Here is a 21,387-nt window from a genome sequence, read left to right as displayed (position 1 = left end):
TCCCTGGGTGACTATGGGACTCAGACTCTCTAGAACTCTCACACTATCTACCATCCAGCCAGGAGCATCAGAGTTCCAGTGAGGTTTGGGGCGGACACCGTGAAGCCAAATCTATGCCCTCCCACCCCAAGGACGGGCTGTGGTGGACCACATGGGCCTTCATGAGCCCATGTGACCGAACCAGGGCTGGTCCTCGCTCTTGCAGGGACTGTGCTCAGTGGACAGGTGCCGAGGCCACAGGGGCCCTGAGGGCCCATCAGGGAGCAGGCTCTGTCTCAGGACTGGCCTGTATCACCTGGGTGTTTCAGTTCAGTTCAGTCGCTCAGTTGTGTCCGGCTCTTTGTGACCCCATGAATTGCAGCACGCCAGGCTTCCCTGTCCATCACCAACTCCCGGAGTTCACCCAAACTCATGTCCATCGAGTCGTTGATGCCATCCAGCCATCTCATCCTCTGTCGTCCCCTTCTCCTCCTGACCCCAATTCCTCCCAGCATCAGAGTCTTTTCCAATGAGTCAACTCTTCGCATGAGGTGGCCAAAGTACTGGAGTTTCAGCTTCAGCATCATTCCTTCCAAAGAACATCCAGGACTGATCTCCTTTAGAATGGACTGGTTGGATATGCTTGTAGTCCAAGGGACTCTCAAGAGTCTTCTCCAACACCACAGTTCAAAAGCATCAATTCTTTGGTGCTCAGCTTTCTTCACAGTCCAACTCTCACATCCATACATGACTACTGGAAAAAACATAGCCTTGACTAGACGGACCTTTGTTGGCAAAGTAATGTCTCTGCTTTTGAATATGCTATCTAGGTTGGTCATAACTTTCCTTCCAAGGAGTAAGCGTTTTTTAATTTCATGGCTGCAATCACCATCTGCAGTAATTTTAGAGCCCAAAAATATAAAGTCTGACACTGTTTCCACTGTTTCCCCATCTATTTCCCATGAAGTAATGGGACCAGATGCCATGATCTTAGTTTTCTGAACGTTGAGCTTTAAGCCAACTTTTTCACTCTCCTCTTTCACTTTCATCAAGAGGCTTTTTAGTTCCTCTTCATTTTCTCCATAAGGGTGGTGTCATCTGCATATGTGAAGTTATTGATATTTCTCCCTGCAATTTTGATTCCAGCTTGTGCTTTAGCAGATCTCAGAACGCCCCTCTGTGCAAGGCCCTGCCGGGAACACAAAGGCACCTAAAATCTGCATCTCTGGCTCGCCTCCCGTGACCTCTGGGCACTTGGTTCTGAAGATGGCTGCTTGTTCAGACCTCACAGAGGAACACAGCTCTAGCACTCTGGGGTTCTGTCTTGGATCCCCTTGACACGTGAGGTGACTGGGGCCGGGAAAAGTCGGGGGATTTGCCCAAGGTCACACAGCCAGGAATGGGCTCTCCACTCCTAGTCGACGGCCCTTCCTTGGCAACTTTCACTCCCGAGAGGTGGCCTTGGAGCTGATGCCCCTTCCCCTCAAACACAGGAGTTCCAGCCTCTGAGCCTTGTGACCTTCCAGTGGGTTGCCTGAGTGTCGGAGGGCAGGTGAAAAGCATCTGCTTTTCTGGAACGTGGAGAAACAGCAGCCAGAGGAGGAGCGGGTGGGAGGAGACAGTGGTGTCTGGTGACCACGGCTCCGGATCTCGCTTCATACAGATGACGTCACCACCCGAGCACACCTTCCTGTGGCCCAACCCACGGAATCAGAACCAGAGCACCTCCTGGGTGTCAGTACTATGCTGTCCCTTTATCTCATTTCTTTCTCCAGCATCTACAGCATGGGTGGTGTTCTCATTTTACAGGAGAGAAAGTTGAGACAGAAAGATTAGCTCAAATTCTGAGCTCTGCAATTACGTCACCATTCATTCATTTATTCACTCACTGGAAGCATCTATCTTGGGCCAAACTCTAGGCTGTCATCTCCACTAAGGTAGAACTTCTCAGAACAGGAAAGGGCCTGACTCTGAGAACCTGACCTGTCATAACGTACAAAGGGCCAGGGAGCCCTGATGCTCAGCTTTGTGGGCCTAGAAGGACATGCTAGATCATCAGAATCACTGGAGAATGTACACAGGGGGACGGCTGTAGCAAAGACCACGGGCCTTGGCACTCCGCTTTGAATCTCCACCCTGCTATTTACCAGGTTCATGACCCTGAGCAACTTACTTCTCTAGTCTCAGCTTCCTCATCTGTAAAATGGAACTAACAAGAGCACCCCAGTGGTTAAGACTCCACACTTCCATGGCGGGGGGCACAGGTTGGATCCCTGGTTGGGGATCTAAGATCCCATGTCCTGCATAGAGCAGTCAAAAAAACCCGGGGAGGTGGTGGACTAACAAGAGCACTTAACGGGGTGGAACTGTTGGCAAGATTTAAGAAAATAACGGATATAAAACCCTAGCACCTCATTGAGTACCTGGAGAGCCCCCTACAGGCAGGAGCGGTTAGCATCTTATTATCAGCATCTCAATTCTGCCCACCGGGCCCAGGAGGGTCCTGGTAGGTGGGAGGGCTGTCCTGGGTTGAGTGAAGGCAGCATGAATGGTCTCTTTGAAGCAGGGAGAGGTGAGCCTGGGGGCCCTGGGCCCAAGACATCCTGCCCAGCCCTGGTCAAATCCCTGTAGCGTAAGCCATTGGCTTCTGGGCACCAAAATGTATTTTTAAATTCCTGTTGACCTGCAACCAGTTCTGAATGAACAGAGCAGTTCTGAGGGTGGTTACAGACACACACTCCACCCAGCAGCTGCTTCAAAAATCACACGCTTTCTCCCATGAAGAGTATCAGCCCTTCCTGTTGCCCCTACAGGAAGTTCCTTCTAGAACTCCTCCAACAGGGCGGGTCAGGTCAGCACAGGACCCACCCCAAGCTGTCGTGAAAGCTGGAAGACAAGATGGTGATGGGCAGTGAGCCAAGGGGGCAGGTGGAGGTGAGGGGGGACCTTTAAAGAAAGAAAGCAGGAGAGCCAGCACTGCCCCCCCCTTTCATGGGTACGAGGGCGAAGCCAAGGGACTGCCCCCTCTCTGCATCCTGTGGGCTGCACCCTTCCCCTGGGGGCTCCCCTGTGACACCCCTGCCCCCACCCAAGATGCATGCACATCTGTTGCCATGAGATGCCCTCCTGTGGGGCCAGGAATACTCACCTACTGACACAGTAGAATGCGATCAGTCTGAAGATGTCCTCAAACACAAGAACCGAGCCTTCCAGGTACAGTACTGAGGAGAGAGGACAGAGGCTTGGATGAGTGTCCCTGTCAGAGGAGAGGGGGTGTCCCTAGGGAGGGTGGGTCTGCCCTGTGCTCACTTGTGGGTCACGGCACCTGCTGCAGGGCCCAGCCTGCTGCAGTCACAAATACATCAGCAGCCCATTGGGCCATAGGGAGGAGAGACGTGAACTTCTGTGGTGCTAATCCTGAGATTTTAGTGAAAGTCGCTCAGTTGTGTCCGACTCTTTGCAACCCCATGGACTGTAGTCCATGGAGTTCTCAAGGCCAGAATACTAGAATGGGTAGCCTTTCCCTTCTCCAGGGGATCTTCCCAACCCAGGGATCAGACCCAGGTCTCCCACATTGCAGGCGGATTCCTTACCACCTGAGCCACCAGGGAAGCCCAAGATTTCAGGGGCCTCTTTATTACAGCAACTGGTGTTAACTAGTAACACATGCACCATTTTGAGTGAAATAACACTGAAGATTCTAGATTGTAAAAGCAGAACTTGAAAACGTCCCGAATTAAACATTCAGGGTCATCTCCACTTGACAATTCTGAGGACTGTGGGGGCCAGCAGAGGATGGTTTGTCCCTGTTCTGCTTTAGCTTCCAGGAGATTCCTTGGTCCAGTGCGGCCACTGGCCTTTAGCCCAAGAATCCCTGGGCCTGTCAGAACCTCACTTGATTTGGCTGCACAAGTAACCCAAGAGGGAGGGTGACACCCATATTTTCCAGCTCTGACAAGGAAGAGGGATTAAGGGAGAGAGAGCCCATCCTGGGTGGATGTGGCTCCATGGAGTGGCAGGGTGCCAGGATGTGGCAGTCAGGGCCCGAAGCCAGGGTGGACTGCCCAGAGGAGAGCATGGTACCACACCATGCCCTGCAGCAGAGTACCAGGGCCAGGGGCCCAGAGATGCTGAGCTGCTCACCAGGGGTCTTGGCAGCCGCCCACCCCCACGCCGCCTGACTCTCATCCCAGGGCCCCATGCACCCGACAAGTGATGCTCTCTGCACGTGGGACCCACAGTGAACTTTCCCGGGCATCAGAGGGCCAAGAAACATGTGTGCCTCACACTTCATTTCCAACTTCCTCAGGTTCTTCTGAGCATCCACGGGGTGGAGGTAGGTATAAGGCTAGAGCTGGGTCCCAGGTCTGGCTCCAATCTTGAGGTAGACAGTATGACTATGGGTTTGCCCCTTCCCCTCTCAGTACCCCAGTTCCTCTACGTGCAAAGGGAAGAGCCCTTCCAACACTAAGCACTCTTGTGTCTAGCTGACTGCAGCCTGCTTCCAAAGCCTAGGACAGCATTCTGCTGCACTGGTGATCTACGATACGCAAACCAACATGTTTTGTTCTAATAACTTTATTTTAATACTTTCCTTCTTTCTATATGCTACTGCACTGTTCTAAACAGTTAACATGATTTTTTTAAAAAGATCGTGCTTAGTCACTCAGTCCTGTGTGACTCTTTGTGACCCCATGGACTGTAGCCCGCCAGGCTCCTCTGACCATGGGGATTCTCCAGGCAAGAATACTGGACTGGGTTGCCATGTCCTCCTCCAGAGGATCTTCGCGACTCAGGGATCAAACCCAGATCTCCCTGGGTTTGCACTGCAGGCGGGTTCTTTACTGCCTGAGCCACCAGGGAATTACATTCATCATTTATTTATAGCAAAGAGATCATGGTCTCTCATTAGGATAGATATAAAAATTTTACAAGAGAGTTTAAAGAAAAACATTAAGTAGGTTACAGTTCTTGGAGGTACTGGCAAGATGCCCATAAATAACAAGTCAGAGAAACATCAGGGCATGGAATTACCACCCTTTGTGAATGAATGGACATGAGGTGGTCCACAGCACCACCTAGTGGCACATCCGTGCATCACGGACCTTAGCAGCACCAACTGACCAAGGGAAAGTGAAAGTGAAGTTGCTCAGTTGTGTCTGACTCTTTGCGACCCCATGGACTGTAGCCCACAAGGCTCCTCTGTCCATGTTATTTTCCAGGCAAGAGTACTGGAGTGGGGTGCCATTTATAGGCTGGGGTCAAAAGATTTCCGGTTGCTGGGAGAGGTAGAGTGGATGCTCCATCTGTAAACTGGAGTTAAGACCTTTCTCATGAATCCTTCAAGAGGAATTAGTGGTGATGCACGCAAAAAGCCTAGCTTCTTTATACCGGGCCTGCTCAACAATGAGCAGTTTTCCTTCACCATTGAGACATGGTCTGACCTTTGCAGACACAAATGAAAGCTTTAAGATAAGCAGTCCCTTCCTCTCCTGTGTCCCTACGACTTTCTATAAAGCCCACAGTTCCTTTAGACTTAGTTTACGCCCACTCTGGTCCCTTCCTCAGGAGCAAGGACCAGGGCTCATCCATTTGTGTGGCTGGGGCCACGCACAGTTCTGGATATAGTGGCCCAGTCCCCTTTTTACTGTGAAAACAGTAGATCTGTCAAAGCACAAGGGCGGATCAAGGTCATGTTTGTTTCTTTGTAACCAGGCCTCTTCTGCCCTACCCCCAGCCCCCAGTTCGTACTTCCCCATCCTGCTCGTGGGAATAGCACAGCAAGGCCACACCCAGGGGAGCTCCTGCCTGCCAGGGCCAGGGCTTTGCCCACACTTGAGCCCTCCTCAGGGCCTATGTTGGAGAAGGCAATGGCACCCCACTCCAGTACTCTTGCCTGGAAAGTCCCATGGACGGAGAAGCCTGGTGGGCTGCAGTCCATGGGGTCGCGAAGAGTCAGACAGGACTCAGCGACTTCCCTTTCACTTTTCACTTTCATGCATTGGAGAAGGAAATGGCAACCCACTCCAGTGTTCTTTCTGGAGAATCCCAAGGACGGTGGAGCCTGGTGGGCTGCCGTCAATGGGGTCGCACAAGACTGAAGCGACTTAGCAGCAGCAGCAGCAGCAGCAGCAGGGCCTATGTGTGGCATGCAGTTTCAGTTCAGTTCAGTTCAGCTGCTCAGTCGTGTCCAACTCTTCGCAACCCCATGAATTGCAGCACGCCAGGCCTCCCTGTCCATCACCATCTCCTGGAGTTTACCCAAACTCATGTCCATCAAGTCGGTGATGCCATCCAGTCATCTCATCCTCTGTCGTCCCCTTCTCCTCCTGCCCCTAATCCCTCCCAGCATCAGGGTCTTTTCCAATGAGTCAGCTCTTCACATGAAGTGGCCAAAGTACTGGAGTTTCAGCTTTAGCATCAGTCCTTCCAATGAACACCCAGGACTGATCTGCTTTAGGATGGACTGGTTGGATCTCCTTGCAGTCCAAGGGATTATCAAGAGTCTTCTCCAACACCACAGTTCAAAAGCATCAATTCTTCGGTGCTCAGCTTTCTTCACAGTCCAACTCTCACATCCATACATGACCACAGGAAAAACCATAGCCTTGACTAGACGGACCTTTGCTGGCAAAGTAATGTCTCTGCTTTTCAATATGCTATCTAGGTTGGTCATAACTTCCCTTCCAAAGAGTAAGCGTCTTTTAATTTCATGGCTGCAATCATCATCTGCAGTGATTTTGGAGCCCAAAAATATAAAGTCTGACACTGTTTCCACTGTTTCCCCATCTATTTCCCATGAAGTGATGGGACAAGATGCCATGATTTTAGTTTTCTGAATGTTGAGCTTTAAGCCAGCCTTTTCACTCTCCTCTTTCACTTTCACCAAGAGGCTTTTTAGTTTCTCGTCACTTTCTGCCATAAGGGTCGTGTCATCTGCATATCTGAGGTTATTGATATTTCTCCCGGCAATCCTGATTCCAGATTGTGCTTCTTCCAGCCCAGCGTTTCTCATGATGTAGTATGCAGTTTGGGAGATAATAAATGTCTGCTAAAAGTCTGACTGGGGATTCCCTGCTCGTCTAGTTGAGAATTCTAGTTAAGAATCCGCCTGCCAATGCAGGGGACATGGGTTTGATCTCTGGTCCAGGAACATCCCATGGAGCAGCTAAGCCCATGCACCACAGCTACTGAAGCCCACGCGCTCTAGAGCTAGAGCTCTGCAACGAGAAGCTATGCAACGAGAAGCCTGTGCCCCCCAACTAGAGAGTAGCCCCAACTCGCCACAACTAGAGAAAGCCCATGTGCAGCAACAGACTCATCACAGCCAAAAACGAATAAAAGTACAGAAATAAATAAACAGTTCAAAACATAAAAGTCTGTCTGGCAGAGGGACCCCAGAGGAGCAGAGGCCTCGGCGGGGTGAGGGGGGACGTGGTGCCTTGGCCAGGGTCTCATGCCCTCCCTCCAGGGGCCCAAAGGGACACCTGGGACATGAAGGAGCCCCGACAGGCAGCCTCACATTGTTCTGGAGCACAGGTGAACGCAAATCAGTAAGAGCTAGACAGGCCTTTGTTCCAGAGGGTGGGTTGGCGCTCAGCTTCCAGGACAGCCCTGTGTCCTGCACGGGCTGGTGGGTGTGTGCAGCACCCCGACCAAATGGCCTGAGTGTGAACATGTCTCCATCACGATTGCTTAGCGTCCCTGAACCTCAGTTTCTTCAGCTGTATGTGTGCCTGAATGCTCAGTTGCTTCATTCATGTCCAACTCTTTGTGACTCCATGGACTGTGTAGCCCAACAGGCTCTTCTGTCCATGGGATTTCCCAGGCAAAAATCCTGGAGTGGGTTGCCAGTTCCTTCTCCAAGGCATCATTTGAACCCAGGGATCAAACCTGCGCCTCTTATGTCTCCTTCATGGACAGGCATGTTCTTTACCACTAGCACCACCTGGGAAACCCCTTCAGCTGTATAACAGAGTGAATAAAGTACCTGTCTGCTGTGGGCTGAACTGTGTCTCCTAGAAAGACAGACTGTTATCCTAACCCCTGGTACCCGCGAGTGTGACTTTATTTGGAAACAGGGTCTTGGCGGATGGAATCAAGTCCACATGAGGTCTGACCAGATTGGGGTGGGCCCTAAACCCAATGATGGGTGTTCTTGTAAGAAAACAGGTGAAGACCTGGGACACAGACACAGAGAGGAGAAGCCACGTGCAATGGAGGCAGATGCAGCCAAAGCCAAGGGTTGCCAGCTGTCACCAGAAGCCAGGAGAGGCCCGAACAGATTCTCCCTGGTCTCCAGGAGGAGCCAACCCTGCCACACCTCGACTTGGGATTGCTGGCCTCCAGGCCTTTGCTCCTGCTCTCTCCCCAGGCAAGGAGGACCCAGCTTCGCGCTTCCTTGCTAATCCTCCTCATTTGTCTTTTGCCTTGAAGGCAAGGACTGTAAACTTCTCTGTATAGCATGCTTGGCAAAAAGGGTATTCTATCATGATACGGCTTCCCAGATGGTGCAGTGGCACAAAATCCGCCTGCCAACACAGGAGACATAAGAGATGCAGATTTGATCCCTGGGTCGGGAAGATCCCCTGGAGAAAGAAATGGCAAATCACTCCAGTATTCCTGCATGGAAAATTCCAAGGACAGAGGGGCCTGGCAGGCTGCAGTCCACAGGATCATAGAGTCGGACACGACTGAGTGACTGAGCACACATAAACTATAAAAAACATACAATTTAGCATTTTAGTAATTTTTAAGAATACTCAGTGGCCTAAGTACATTCACATTTTACAACACAAGGCTTCTTTTTTGATGTGTTGAAAATGTTCTCAGATTGACCCTGGTAGGCTGGGCAACTGAATATACCTAAGGCCACTGAATCGTACACTTTAAATGGGTGAATTGTATGATGCTGACTACATGAAGTAAATACATCTCAACAAAGTCATGATTAAGAAAAAAAAAGAAAATGCATACACACACCGTGGACTGAATTTCACCTCCTGTATTACGTTTTTCTGGCACTTTTATAATGAGCATATGTGACATTTGTAAGCAGAGAAACAATGAAGATTCTCTAAATTTTTCTCGAATGTTCTAAATTTCTCTGTAAATGTTTCTTAGGAGCTAAGTGGTCTCCAGAGTCCTCTCGGTTCACGCTACTTTGGTTCCCCTCAGAGCCCCGCAAGGGCTGACAAGCTCCCCGGGTCACCCACTGGGTGTTCCCAACAAGGATGCCGGCTCCCTCTGCTCCCCTCTGAAAACTTGAGCAGCGGTGACTCCTCCAGTGTGTACAGCCTCCAGCCTCCTCAGTGGAAAGAGCAGTGGGAAAGACCAGCCCCCGTCTAAACCATCTCTCTTTCAAAGAGTGAGGAGAAAAAACAGCACCAGCTAGTCCCATCTGCTATGTCCCCAGCTGACAACAGGTGCCAACAATGGGACTTGCCCCTGCCTAGAGAAAAAGAAACCTTTCTCCTCCTGACTCACCATCAAGGCTGAGTCAAGACAAGGTGGAGAGTCCGGCTCCACGCACAGCAGCCTGGCTTCTGGTCTTTACAATCTCAACATCAAAACGAGTAATCCACAAAGAACCAAAAGCTGTTGGAAGATTCATTTGTTAGGAAATTCCATTTTATCACTCAGTAATACAAATGAACTGCCAAGGCAGGAATGGTGTACGTTATCTTTAGTTCTCCATGGTACCCTCAGCACCAGGCATGGTGCTTAGCACATCGCTAGCTCTCCAATATTTATGTAACTATTTCTTTAGCAAATGTTTTCTTTGGAAATACAGGTCCACAGGAAGTTGCAGAGATAAACAGAGAGGCCCTCTTCACTTTTCATCCAGTTTCCCTCAATGGCAATATCAGGGTGCTTAATTAGAGGACAAGATCTGAACCAGGAAACCAACCTTTGTGTGATCCACAGAACTCATTCAGAGCTTAGCAGGTTTATACTAGCTCTTGTGCATATGAATGTGTGTATGTAGAGAACTATGCAATTTTATCCCATGTGTAAATCCCAGCTGCCTGTAATCACTACCTCTATCAAGGTATTTCATATCACATCCACCCCAACCCTTGGCAACCACAATCTGTTTTCTATCTCTTTGATCACATGATTGAATGTCATATAAATGGGGTCATACAGGACATATTCTTTGGGACTGGCTTTTCCCATTCTGCTTCATTTCCTCAAGGGTCATCCAAGTTATTGAGTGAATCAATACCCCGGTTCCTTTTTAGTGCTGAGTAGTAACCTATGGTCTGGGTGTACCTTGGTCATTCACCCACTGAAGGACATCTGGGAATTTCTGGTTTTTAGTGATTATGCACAAAGCTGCTGTGGGACTTTTAGGTCCATGTTTCTGCATGAAAATATGCTTTCCTTCCTCTGGGATATATGCCCCCAAGTGCATTTGCTGGGTCACATGGGGAGTCCATCCTTTGTTTTTCAAAGGAAGGGCCAAGCTGCTCTCCAGAGTGGCTGTACCATTTCACATTCCTACCAGCTACGCAGCAGCGATGCAGCTTCTTCCCCATCCTGGCCAGCTGGGTGTGCTCACTAGTTTTTATTTTGGCCATTCCACTAGGTATCGAGTGTTAGTTCATTGTGGCTTTAATTTGCGTTTCAAAAAGATGCTGACCGCCCTTTCCTGTGCACATCCGCTCTGCTCAAGTGTCTATTCACGTCTTTCCCTGTTTTCTAATTGGACAGGTTTTCAAATGTTGGATTTTTTAAAAAAACCATTTTATTAAGATATCATTCACACACCACACAACTCACCAATTTAAAGTGCACGATAGTCTTAGTATATTCACCGATTTGTGCAAACATCACCACAATCAATTTTAGAACATTTTCATTATCCCCCCAAAGAAATGTAATACCCGTCAGCAGTCACTTTCCAATCCTCCCTCCTCCTAGCTTCTGGAAACCACGAATCTACTTCCTGTCCCCATGGATTTGCCTATTTTGCACTTTTTGTATAAATGGAATCATACAGTATGTGGTCCTGTGGGCCTGGCTTCTATCATTCAGCATCATTATGTCAGTGTTTGTCCACGCCCATGTTGTAGCAGGAGTCAGCCTCAGCACTTCACTACTGTTTTTTTTTTAAGTTAACTTTTATTGGAGTATAGTTGGTTCCCAGGTGGCGCTAGTGGTAAAGAATCCACCTGCCAAGGCAGGAGATGCAAGCGACTGGGGTTCCATCCCTGGTTGGGGAAGATCCCCTGGAGTAGGCAATGGCAACCCACTCCAGTATTCTTGCCTGGAAAATTCCATGGGCAGAAAAACCTGGCAGGCTACAGTTCATGGGGCCATAGAGCTGGGACACAACTGAGCGACTGGGCACCTACAGCCGATTTACAATGTTGTGTTAGTTTCTGCCGTACATAAATACACAAATCCACTCTCCTCTGGATTCGTTCCCATATAGGTCATCACAGAGTACTGAGTAGCTCTCCCTGTGCTATCAGTGGCACTTCACTCCTCTTTATGTCTGAATAGTATTCTGTTAGATGGATATACCACATTCTGTTTATCCATTCATCACTGATAGATATTTGGGTTGCTTCCACCCCTTGGTTACTACAAATAATACTGCTCTTGGCATTTGTGTACAAATTTTTACATGGACATATATTTTCATATCTTGAGTGTATGCCTAGAAATGGAATTGCTAGATCCTACAGTAACTCTTCTTTTCACAGCTATCTGTAAGGCCTCCCCAGACAACCATTTTGCTTTTTTGCATTCCTTTTCCATGGGGATGGTCTTGATCCCTGTCTCCTGTACAAGGTCACGAACCTCAGTTCATAGTTCATCAGGCATTCTATCAGATCAAGTCCCTTAAATCTATTTCTCCCTTCCACTGTATAATCATAAGGGATTTGATTTAGGTCTTACCTGAATGGTCTAGTGGTTTTCCCTACTTTCTTCAATTTAAGTCTGAATTTGGCAATAAGGAGTTCATAATCTGAGCCACAGTCAGCTCCCGGTCTTGTTTTTGCTGACTGTATAGAGTTTCTCCATCTTTGGCTGCAAAGAATATAATCAATCTGATTTTGGTGTTGACCATCTGGTGATGTTCATGTGTTGTGTTGTTGGAAGAGGGTGTTTGCTATGACCAGTGCGTTCTCTTGGCAAAATTCTATTAGCCTTTGCCCGGCTTCATTCCCTACTCCAAGGCCAAATTTGCCTGTTACTCCAGGTGTTTCTTGACTTCCTACTTTTGCATTCCAGTCCCCTATAATGAAAAGGACATCTTTTTTGGGTGTTAGTTCAAAATTCTCCAAGCCAGGCTTCAGCAATACGTGAACCGTGAACTTCCAGATGTTCAAGCTGGTTTTAGAAAAGGCAGAGTAACCAGAGATCCAATTGCCAACACCCACTTGATCATCAAAAAAGCAAGAGAGTTCCAGAAAAACATCTATTTCTGCTTTATTGACTATGCCAAAGCCTTTGACTGTGTGGATCACAATAAACTGTGGAAAATTCTGAAAGACTTGGGAATACTAGACCACCTGACCTGCCTCTTGAGAAACCTATATGCACGTCAGGAAGCACCAGTCAGAACTGGACATGGAACAACAGACTGGTTCCAGATAGGAAAAGGAGTACGTCAAGGCTGTATATCGTCACCCTGCTTATTTAACTTCTATGCAGAATACATCAAGAGAAACGCTGGGCTGGAGGAAGCACAAGCTGGAATCAAGACTGCCGGGAGAAATATCAATAACCTCAGATATGCAGATAACACCACTGTTATGCTACAAAGTGAAGAAGAACTAAAGAGCCTCTTGATGAAAGTGAAAGAGGAGAGTGAAAAAGTTGGCTTAAAACTCAACATTCAGAAAACTAAGATCATGGCATCTGGTCCCATTACTTCATGGGAAATAGATGGGGAAACAGTGTCAGACTTTTTTTTGGAAATAAATAAATCCAAAATAAAGTGATCCAAAATCACTGCAGATGGTGACTGCAGCCATGAAATTAAAAGATGCTTAGTCCTTGGAAGGAAAGTTATGACCAACCTAGATAGCATAGTCAAAAGCAGAGACATTACTTTGCCAACAAAGGTCTGTCTAGTCAAGGCTATGGTTTTTCCAGTAGTCATGTATGGATGTGAGAGTTGGACTGTGAAGAAAGCTGAGCGCCGAAGAATTTATGCTTTTGAACTGTGGTGTTGGAGAAGACTCTTGAGAGTCCCTTGGACTGCAAGATCCAACCAGTCCATTCTGAAGGAGATCAGCCCTGGGATTTCTTTGGAAGGAATGATGCTAAAGCTGAAACTCCAGTACTTTGGCCACCTCATGCGAAGAGTTGACTCATTGGAAAAGACTCTGATGCTGGGAGGGATTGGGGTCAGGAGGAGAAGGGGACGACAGAGGATGAGACGGCTGGATGGCATCAATGAATCAATGGACATGAGTTTGAGTGAACTCCAGGAGATGGTGATGGACAGGGAGGCCTGGTAGACTGCAGTCCATGGGGTCACTAAGAGTCGGACACAACTGAGCGACGTCACTTTCACTTTTCACTTTCATGCATTGGAAAAGGAAATGGCAACACACTCCAGTGTTCTTGCCTGAAGAATCCCAGGGATGGTGGAGCCTGGTGGGCTGCCATCTATGGGGTCACACAGGGTCAAACACGACTGAAGTGACTTAGCAGCAACAGTAACTCTATGGGCTTCCCCAGTGGCTCAGTGGTAAAGAATCTGCCTGCAATGCAGGAGCCACAGGAGACATGGTGTTCTATCCCTGGGTCAGGAAGATCCCCTGGAGGAGGAAATGGCAATCCACTCCAGTATTCTTGCCTAGAAAAGTCCATGGACAGAGAAGCCTGGCAGGCTACAGTCCACGTGTTTATAAAGAGCCAGACACAACTGACTGAGCACACACACAGCATGCACAGTAACTCTACATATTTAAGAAGCTGGTGGAGTGGTTTTCAAAGCTTCTGCTCCATTTAACATTTCCACTCGCAGTGTTTAAGTTTCTCCACAGGCGTTCATTGCCTGGTGGTCCAGCGGTTAAGAATCCACCTGCCAATGCAGGGGACACATTCTATCCCTGGTCCAGGAAGATTCTACCTGCCTCAGGGCAAGCCTGTATGCCACAGCTATGGAGCCCCCGAGCCGCAACTACTGAAGCCCACGTGCCCTAGAGTGTGTGCTCCGCAACAAGAGAAGGCATGGCAATGAGAAGCCCACGCACCTAACTAGAGAGTAGCCCCCACTTGTTGCAACCATAGAAGACCCGTGAGCAGCAATGAAGACCCGGTGCAGACAAAAATAAACACACAAATAAAATTTAAAAAATAAGTTTCTTCACTCCTTTGCTAGTACTTTGTTACTGACTGGAATCATCTTAGCAGGTGTGAAATGGTATCTCACTGTTTTTAACTTATTTTGTATCGGGGTATATAGCTGATTAACAATGTGATAGTTTCAGGTGACAGAGAAGGGGACCCAGCCATACATATACACGTATCCCTCACTGTGGTTTTGATTTGCATTTCCGCAAGGATTAGTGACGTCAAGCATATTTTCATGGATTTATTGGCTATCTGCATATATACTTTGGAAAAATGTCTATTCAGATCCTTTGGTCATTTTTATTTGGGTTACTTGTTTTTTATTGTTGAGTTTTGAGAGTTCTTTTTCTGATATAGATACAAAGCCTTTATCAGATGTGTGATTTGCAAATATTTTTTCCCAGTTGTAACTTGTCTTTTCATCCTTGAACAGGGTTTTTCAAATATTTACTTGAGTGAGAAAAAAATGAATACTGTCCAAATTTGTGAAATAGTAAGCATTCATATGGTGTCACGTAAATAATTCAATAGTTATATGTCCAACCTGCTTTAATGAACTCTGAACTCGTCTTTGCATTTGGTAGTATCTACTGTTGTAATTAGAGGCTTCCTGTGGCTCGGTGGTAAAGAATCCACCTGCCAATGTAGGAGATGCGGGTTCAATCCCTGGGTTAGGAAGATTCCCTGGAGAAGGAAGTGGCAACTCGCTTCAGTATTCTTGCCCGGGAAATCCCATGGACAGAGGAGCCTGACAGGCTATAGTCCAGAGGGTCACAAAGAGTCGGATACAAGTTAGCAATTTAACCACTACCACAACAAACTGTTATAATTAGGGTATGAGAGCGTCTTTAAGCAGCTATTATTCTTCTCTACACCAAAGTCCCCTGTGCCATCTTACTCTTCAGTTCCTGTGCAGGCATTTTCTTCATAGTTGGTCCCAGGGTAAACATCAGCCACACCTGGCTTAATTTTGCCACACACTCCCAGTGACTGAGGTGAATGAAACTGACAAGTGAGAACCCTCTCTCCAGCATGTTCTTTTTAAGCAGAGATGGCTGTTGGCAGGTGCCTTCTTTAGGGTCTGATTCGTCTTTACTGGTAAGTGAAGGTGAGCATCTGTTCACTTAAGCTTGACCCTGGGCTCTGATGAGGAAAAGATCATCATCATGAAAAGAATGAATATACACCTTGCCAAGGCTATTAACACTGTGAAATGTACAGATTACTCAGGAAATGTAAACTGTCTTCCCTGTTGGCAGACGGCCTTGTCAACCTAAGCGATCTCTGTTCAAACACATTCCTTTTGACAACAGGAGTCGTTAATAAATTTCCAGGTATGACCCTCATTGGAAGGGCTGGGTCCGAGTTACTCTTCAGCTAGGACATTATATATTCAACCATTGACAAATATTTATCATGCTCGCGCTCTGTGGAAATCAGGGGAAATAGATTTAGAAATTGAGAGGAAGCCTGGAAGTGAGCAGGGTGACGGGGATTTGCCAACGGTTTAGGCCACAGGACTTATCTGAAACTCCCTCCTGAGGGGGAGAGGTTCAATACAACCAGCTCATTCTTTTTTGAGGATTGAAAATGTGGTTGGGTAAGGGTGGGAGGGATGTTCATTGATTTTTATCTAAGAAAAAGCCCTGCAGGTATCAAGGCCTCAGTGTGTACGTTTAGGGAATGTGGCCCCAGATGGATGAGAACTGCCTCATAAGAGTGTCCCCATGTAAAGTAATTAACCTCCAATTAAAATAAATAAATTTATATTAAAAAAAAAAAGTGTCCCCAGAGGGATGAAGGAAGGATTGCTACTGGCAGGAGGGTGGGATCTCGGACCTCTCAGAAAACGGCCTCACACGTGGCTTGGGGAGTCTGGGTGGGCCCGGGAAGTGGCCCCCACCTCAAAGACTTCTGTGACACTGCAGAGCCCACCTTCCCTGAAATGTAACACCCTGAATGGGTTGCCAGACAGATTCTAATAGATTCTGATCCTGCTTCCTGAAAGGGATCCTAGATCGCCAAGCTGGATCCCTGATAGGAAAGGTCAGGAGTGCAGAGCCTGAGAACGAAAAGCCAACATGACCAGAGGCTGGGGAGTGGCTCCAACTGGAACAGGAAGGGGGGTCACCTGCAGTGACCATGCCCATTCTTTCATGTCCCTCCCACCCCTGTTAGCTCCTTCCTCAGCTGGAAGTTCACACAGTTGCCTTCTGGCTGGAGGGACCTCTGCTGCCCAGCAACACCACAGTTGCCATGGGAACCATGACCTAGACAGTACGTGACAGAGGAGGAAAAAGACTATTTCATACTATCATCAGGCCCAGTCTTCTTTGTTAGCTGAGAATTCCTTGCCCTGTTCCCAGGGGTAGAACTGAAGAGAGTGGCAATTTCTCTGGCGTCCAGAGGACCTTGTGGTTCCAGGCCCAGCTTTAGGACCACTTGCTTCCAGATGCTGCCGCAGTGCATCTGGGTCACCCATGAAGCGAGAGAACAGCCCTGTCCCCTCCAGAAGGAAGGGGCTGCTGGACTAGGGCTGCCGGAAGCTCTGCCTCCAGCAGAGGGCAGAGCTGTCTGGAGAAGCGAGAACAAACAGACCCGTGCCGGGCAGCCGATCTCCTGTGGTCTCAGAGCAGATTCGATGCCCGACCATACAAGGACGGGAGCACAGAGCGGGGCAAATGTCTGTTCCCACTCCAGGCAAAGCCCAAACCCCTACGGTACTGACCAGGCCTGAGCTCCTGGTTCTACCCCCAATGCGCCCAGAGACCAAAGCCTTTAAGTCTCTGAAACTTGCTTTCTCTAACAGCCAAGGGAGGATTTGAGTAACCGAGGCCCTCTCGGGCCCTGCACCTGCTGTGCAGAGGCTGAGTGGCGGTACCCTGCAGACAGGCCTTGAGTGAAGACTAGTAGCCTCTCCCTCAAAGGTGACACAGAGGTCTGGAAGGTCTAGTGGGGAGTAGGTGGGGGGCATCAGGGACCTGGGAGAGGACGCTGATCAGCAAACGTGCCCAAAATCGTTCCCTTTCTGTCTCCCTGGCTGTTACTCATGATCCAGGGTGGGCATCTTGGCCCCTGGTTCACTAGCTGGCCCTGGGGTCTTTTCACTCGTCTATTCACCGGCCTGCCCTCTGTAAAGTCCCAAGCAACCCTGAAGCCTCAGTGTAAGATCATCATTCCTGAGGCCCCAGTCTCCCCCATCAAATATGGACCCCAGGGCAGGACTAGATGCGGGGCACAGCAAGCCGTTGCCCAACGCACCTTTGACTAGAGGCAATGGGAAAGGGACAGGGGAGGACCCGGTAGCCATGGTCAGAGGTCTAAGCAGGGGCCATTTCCACATGCTCCCAGTGCCCCCTGGCAGGGTTTGGCTAGGGAGCAAAGAAGGGCCTCTTCCTCCAGGTGGCTGCAGCCCTGCGAAAACTGCACAACCTGACAAGCAGAACACCAGCTGGATTTAATCCTACCAGGCACTTCTGGGCAGTGCACAAGCTGGGCTGCAGCCCTCAGTATGAGTCATCGCCATCTTTGCTGGTTGTTCTTGGCATAAGGAGCCATCTCCTCTTGATTTCATCTTAAGAATTTTAGGATGAAAAAGGCAGGAATGCCTTCTTACTGAGTTCTCTACCAGACCCCTAGTTTGCTCAGACTAGATCCAAGTACCTGTAAGTTTGCCTCTCAATGGATGGGGAACCACTGAAGGCCAGAACAGAAGGGCTCTTAGAGACAGCTCTTGTCCAACCTCCCTCATCGCACAGACAAGGAAACAGAAGTCCAGAGAAGGCGCATTATCATCTGATGAAAGAGGGTTAGCCTGGGTGTTTCCTAGAGTTCGATTTCGGGCACTCTCTGGACTCTAGATTCTAAGCCTGGACTACTGCTGTTCTGCCTCCTTCTCCCAACTTCACAGTGTGGGTTTTGTCCAGATTTGAGCTTCCTGATTAGTAATAGAGGGTTATCATTTTCAAAGTTTTAATAACAATAACATCATCTATCATTTACCACATGCCTATTATGTGCTAGCCTCTGTATTTCTAACTATCATAACTCCACTATTTTCATATTATGAGCAAATTAAGCCGAGGCTCAGAGAGCTTAAGTAACTGGACTGGGGGCACAGCCCCAGTCATGACCAGGTGTCACCAGCCCCAGGAGCCTGGTGAATGAGACACCTTTTGCTCAGCAGAAGTGACATGGGGCGAGGTGGAGGGGCATGTCAGGGCTTCATACCTACTCTCAGTGTGCCTACTTCACCCGTCAGCTAGCAGGGACACCTTCCCATGGACCACACATCCCCACCTCTGTCACTCAGCAGGCCCCTGGTTCCCCTCGGAGACGGCTTCCTGGGCAGAACGAGCTCCTCTCCCTCTGGCCCAGCACTGGACACACACTCCACTTGAGAGCACCATTTCCCCACACCACAGTGTGTTCACAGGTCTGATGCTGGTCCGAAGCTTCTGGAAAGCAGGGGACGGGCCTTCCTTCTTTCCCAGATCCAGGGCTTTGCCTGGATCACACCATATGCTTGATGGGTCCTGCCATTATTGAAAGCATTTCCTCTGAATCCATGTTGGCAGCCATCTCTGTAGCCTCTGCCACCACACTGTCCAAGCTGTAATAAAAACTGCTTTTTTCTTGGACGGTGCACTTCCGTTTTTAACAACCGCGTCGATGAGGATTTAAGTGTGGGAAAAAGAATGCCGAACGAGCTGTCACAGAGCAGATGGGACTTTGCCGGGGAGCTATTTATAGGTTCAGACGCCAAAACAGAAGGGGAGACGGTGGACAGATGTGCGAACTGTCAAGTGTAAAGGAAGACTAAATAAAGAGTAAAGCCACAGGGAGGCGCTGGGGGAGAAGAAACGGGGAGGGGTTGGGGGAGATGCTGAGCAGAGGTTGACCATCCTGGGGCTTGAGTTACCCATGGGGAAGGAGCTGCAAGGCTGGGAAAGCAATCCACCTGCTCCTTTGCTCAGGCTGTAGGGGCGGGGAGGCGTCTTTGCACCCATCATGAAAAGATGCTGCTGTCTCTGGCAACAGAAAACACAGGAGGAAAAGGACATGCCCTGGGCACCACCCTGATGGCAGGACAGCCCCAAGGGCCACAGGAAGACCCAGCAAGAAACCACTGTCCCCAGAAAACAACCCAGCTTCAGCTTCAGGAGCTTATAAAGTTCATCCCACCTCAGAGTTTCAGAACTCTTATCTGTGGTCTAGGAGAAAGTGGCTGCCACTTATGAGAACTGTGACACTCAGAGAGGTTAAGTGGTTCACCAAAGGTCACAGAGCTGGGAAGTAGTACCAGGATATGACCGGAAGTGAGACTGACTCAGCTCAGGCTCCCAACCTGTGTGCCGGGCCACTGGCTCTTGAGACCTTGCTATCCCATAGAAATATAATTCAAGTCACGTGTGCAATTTAAATTTTGCCCATACTCGTTAGTAATAGTAAACAGAAACAAGTGAAATTAATCTCAGTAATGGCCTATTTAACCCAACATTTTCAAAACAGCATCATTTCAACAAACTATAAATATAAAAAAATTACTGAGACGCATCACAGTCCTTTTTTTCATATGTAGTGTTCAAAATCTGGTGTGTATTTTATACTTACAGCTCATCTCTATTCTGGAGAAGGCAATGGCACCCCACTCCAGTACTCTTGCCTGGAAAATCCCATGGACGGAGGAGCCTGGTGGGCTGCAGTCCATGGGATCACTAAGAGTTGGATGTGACTGAGCGACTTCACTTTCACTTTTCACTTTCATGCATTGGAGAAGGAAATGGCAACCCACTCCAGTGTTCTTGCTTGGAGAATCCCAGGGACGGGGGAGCCTGGTGGGCTGCCGTCTATGGGGTCGCACAGAGTCGGACACGACTGAAGCGACTTAGCAGCAGCAGCAGCATCTCTATTCAGACTCCACATCTGTAGTGTTCAGTAGCCTCATGCAGCGCAAGGTTGCTGAACTAGATGGCACAGCCTTAAGCAGTGTGCTTGGCCAGGAGCAAATCTGTCCCCCAGGACATGTGTGGCAGGGCGTGGACACATCTCAGGTTGTTGGGGGGAATCCAAGGCGGGGTGAGGTGAGGGGTATCACTGACATCTAGTGTGCAGAGGCCCGTGCTTGCTCGGTTGCTAAGTCATGCCTGACTCTTTCTGACCCCATGGACTGTAGCCCACCAGGCTCCTCTGTCCATGGGATTTTCCAAAGATGTTGCTAAACTTACTAATTTAGTGCACAGGACAGCCCCACCACCACTCAAGCAAACAATGATCCAGCTCCAAATACCAAGAGTGCTGAGTTTCAGAAACCCAGCACCAGAGGGTGAACCTGCTTGTCTTCCCAGGACAACCGGCAAGAGCCAGGAGCCCTGTGGATGCCACATCTACAGCTGCCTGCACACCGCAGATGCCTGACATCAGTGCTGGGACGAAAGTGAATGCAAGACTGGAGCGTCCACCAAGACTCAGAACCCAGGACCTCAGCCTCACAGGAGTCATAATCCCGTCCCAGCCGAGTCACAGGGTATGGAATCAAGAACAAGGGATCAGGGATTCCCTGGTGGCTCAGTGGTAAAGAATCTGCCTGCCAACGCAGGAAACACAGGTTCAATCCCTGATCTGGGAAGATCCCACATGTACGCTGGGGAGTAGCTAAGCTTGGGCGCCACAACTATTGAGCCTGTGCTGTAGAGCCTGGGAGACGCAGCGAGAGAGGCCATTGCAATGAGAAGCCTCTGCACCACAGCTAGAGGGTAGCCCCTGCTCACTGCAACTCGAGAAAAAGCCCATGCAGCCCTGAAGACCCAGCGCAACCAAAAATAAATTATAAAAAGACACAAGGGACCAGTCTCGAGTCAACTGACATTTCTCTCGCTTGGAGATGCTACTGAAACACCTGCTGGTAGATACTCAGCTATCTGGGCTCAGGACACGGCTTTCTTCTCGCCGGCCCTGGTGTGAGTATCCCGGAGCAGGCTTGGCCCTTGCCAGAGGAGGCCCTCAGTTCCAGGGAACAAATTCAATGAGAGGTGTGACGCTAGGGCACTTGATTTCGGCTGTAGGTCAAACTGCATCCTTCCAATC

At 49.0% G+C, this 21,387-nt stretch overlaps 1 protein-coding gene across 1 annotated transcript in view; it reads right to left on the bottom strand.

The window, feature by feature from the left end:
- RIN3 (Ras and Rab interactor 3) overlaps positions 1–21,387 on the bottom strand; it is a 136,034-nt gene that overhangs the window by 39,671 nt on the left and 74,976 nt on the right. Inside the window, exon 4 of the mRNA XM_024982108.2 lies at positions 3,128–3,200. Coding sequence (XP_024837876.1) covers positions 3,128–3,200 — 73 coding nt within the window. The remainder of the gene's footprint in view (positions 1–3,127; positions 3,201–21,387) is intronic.

This window comes from Bos taurus, chromosome 21 (genome assembly GCF_002263795.3).
Source record: "Bos taurus isolate L1 Dominette 01449 registration number 42190680 breed Hereford chromosome 21, ARS-UCD2.0, whole genome shotgun sequence".
Classification (NCBI taxonomy): Eukaryota; Metazoa; Chordata; class Mammalia; order Artiodactyla; family Bovidae; genus Bos; species Bos taurus.
This window is presented reverse-complemented; position numbering and strand designations above follow the sequence as displayed.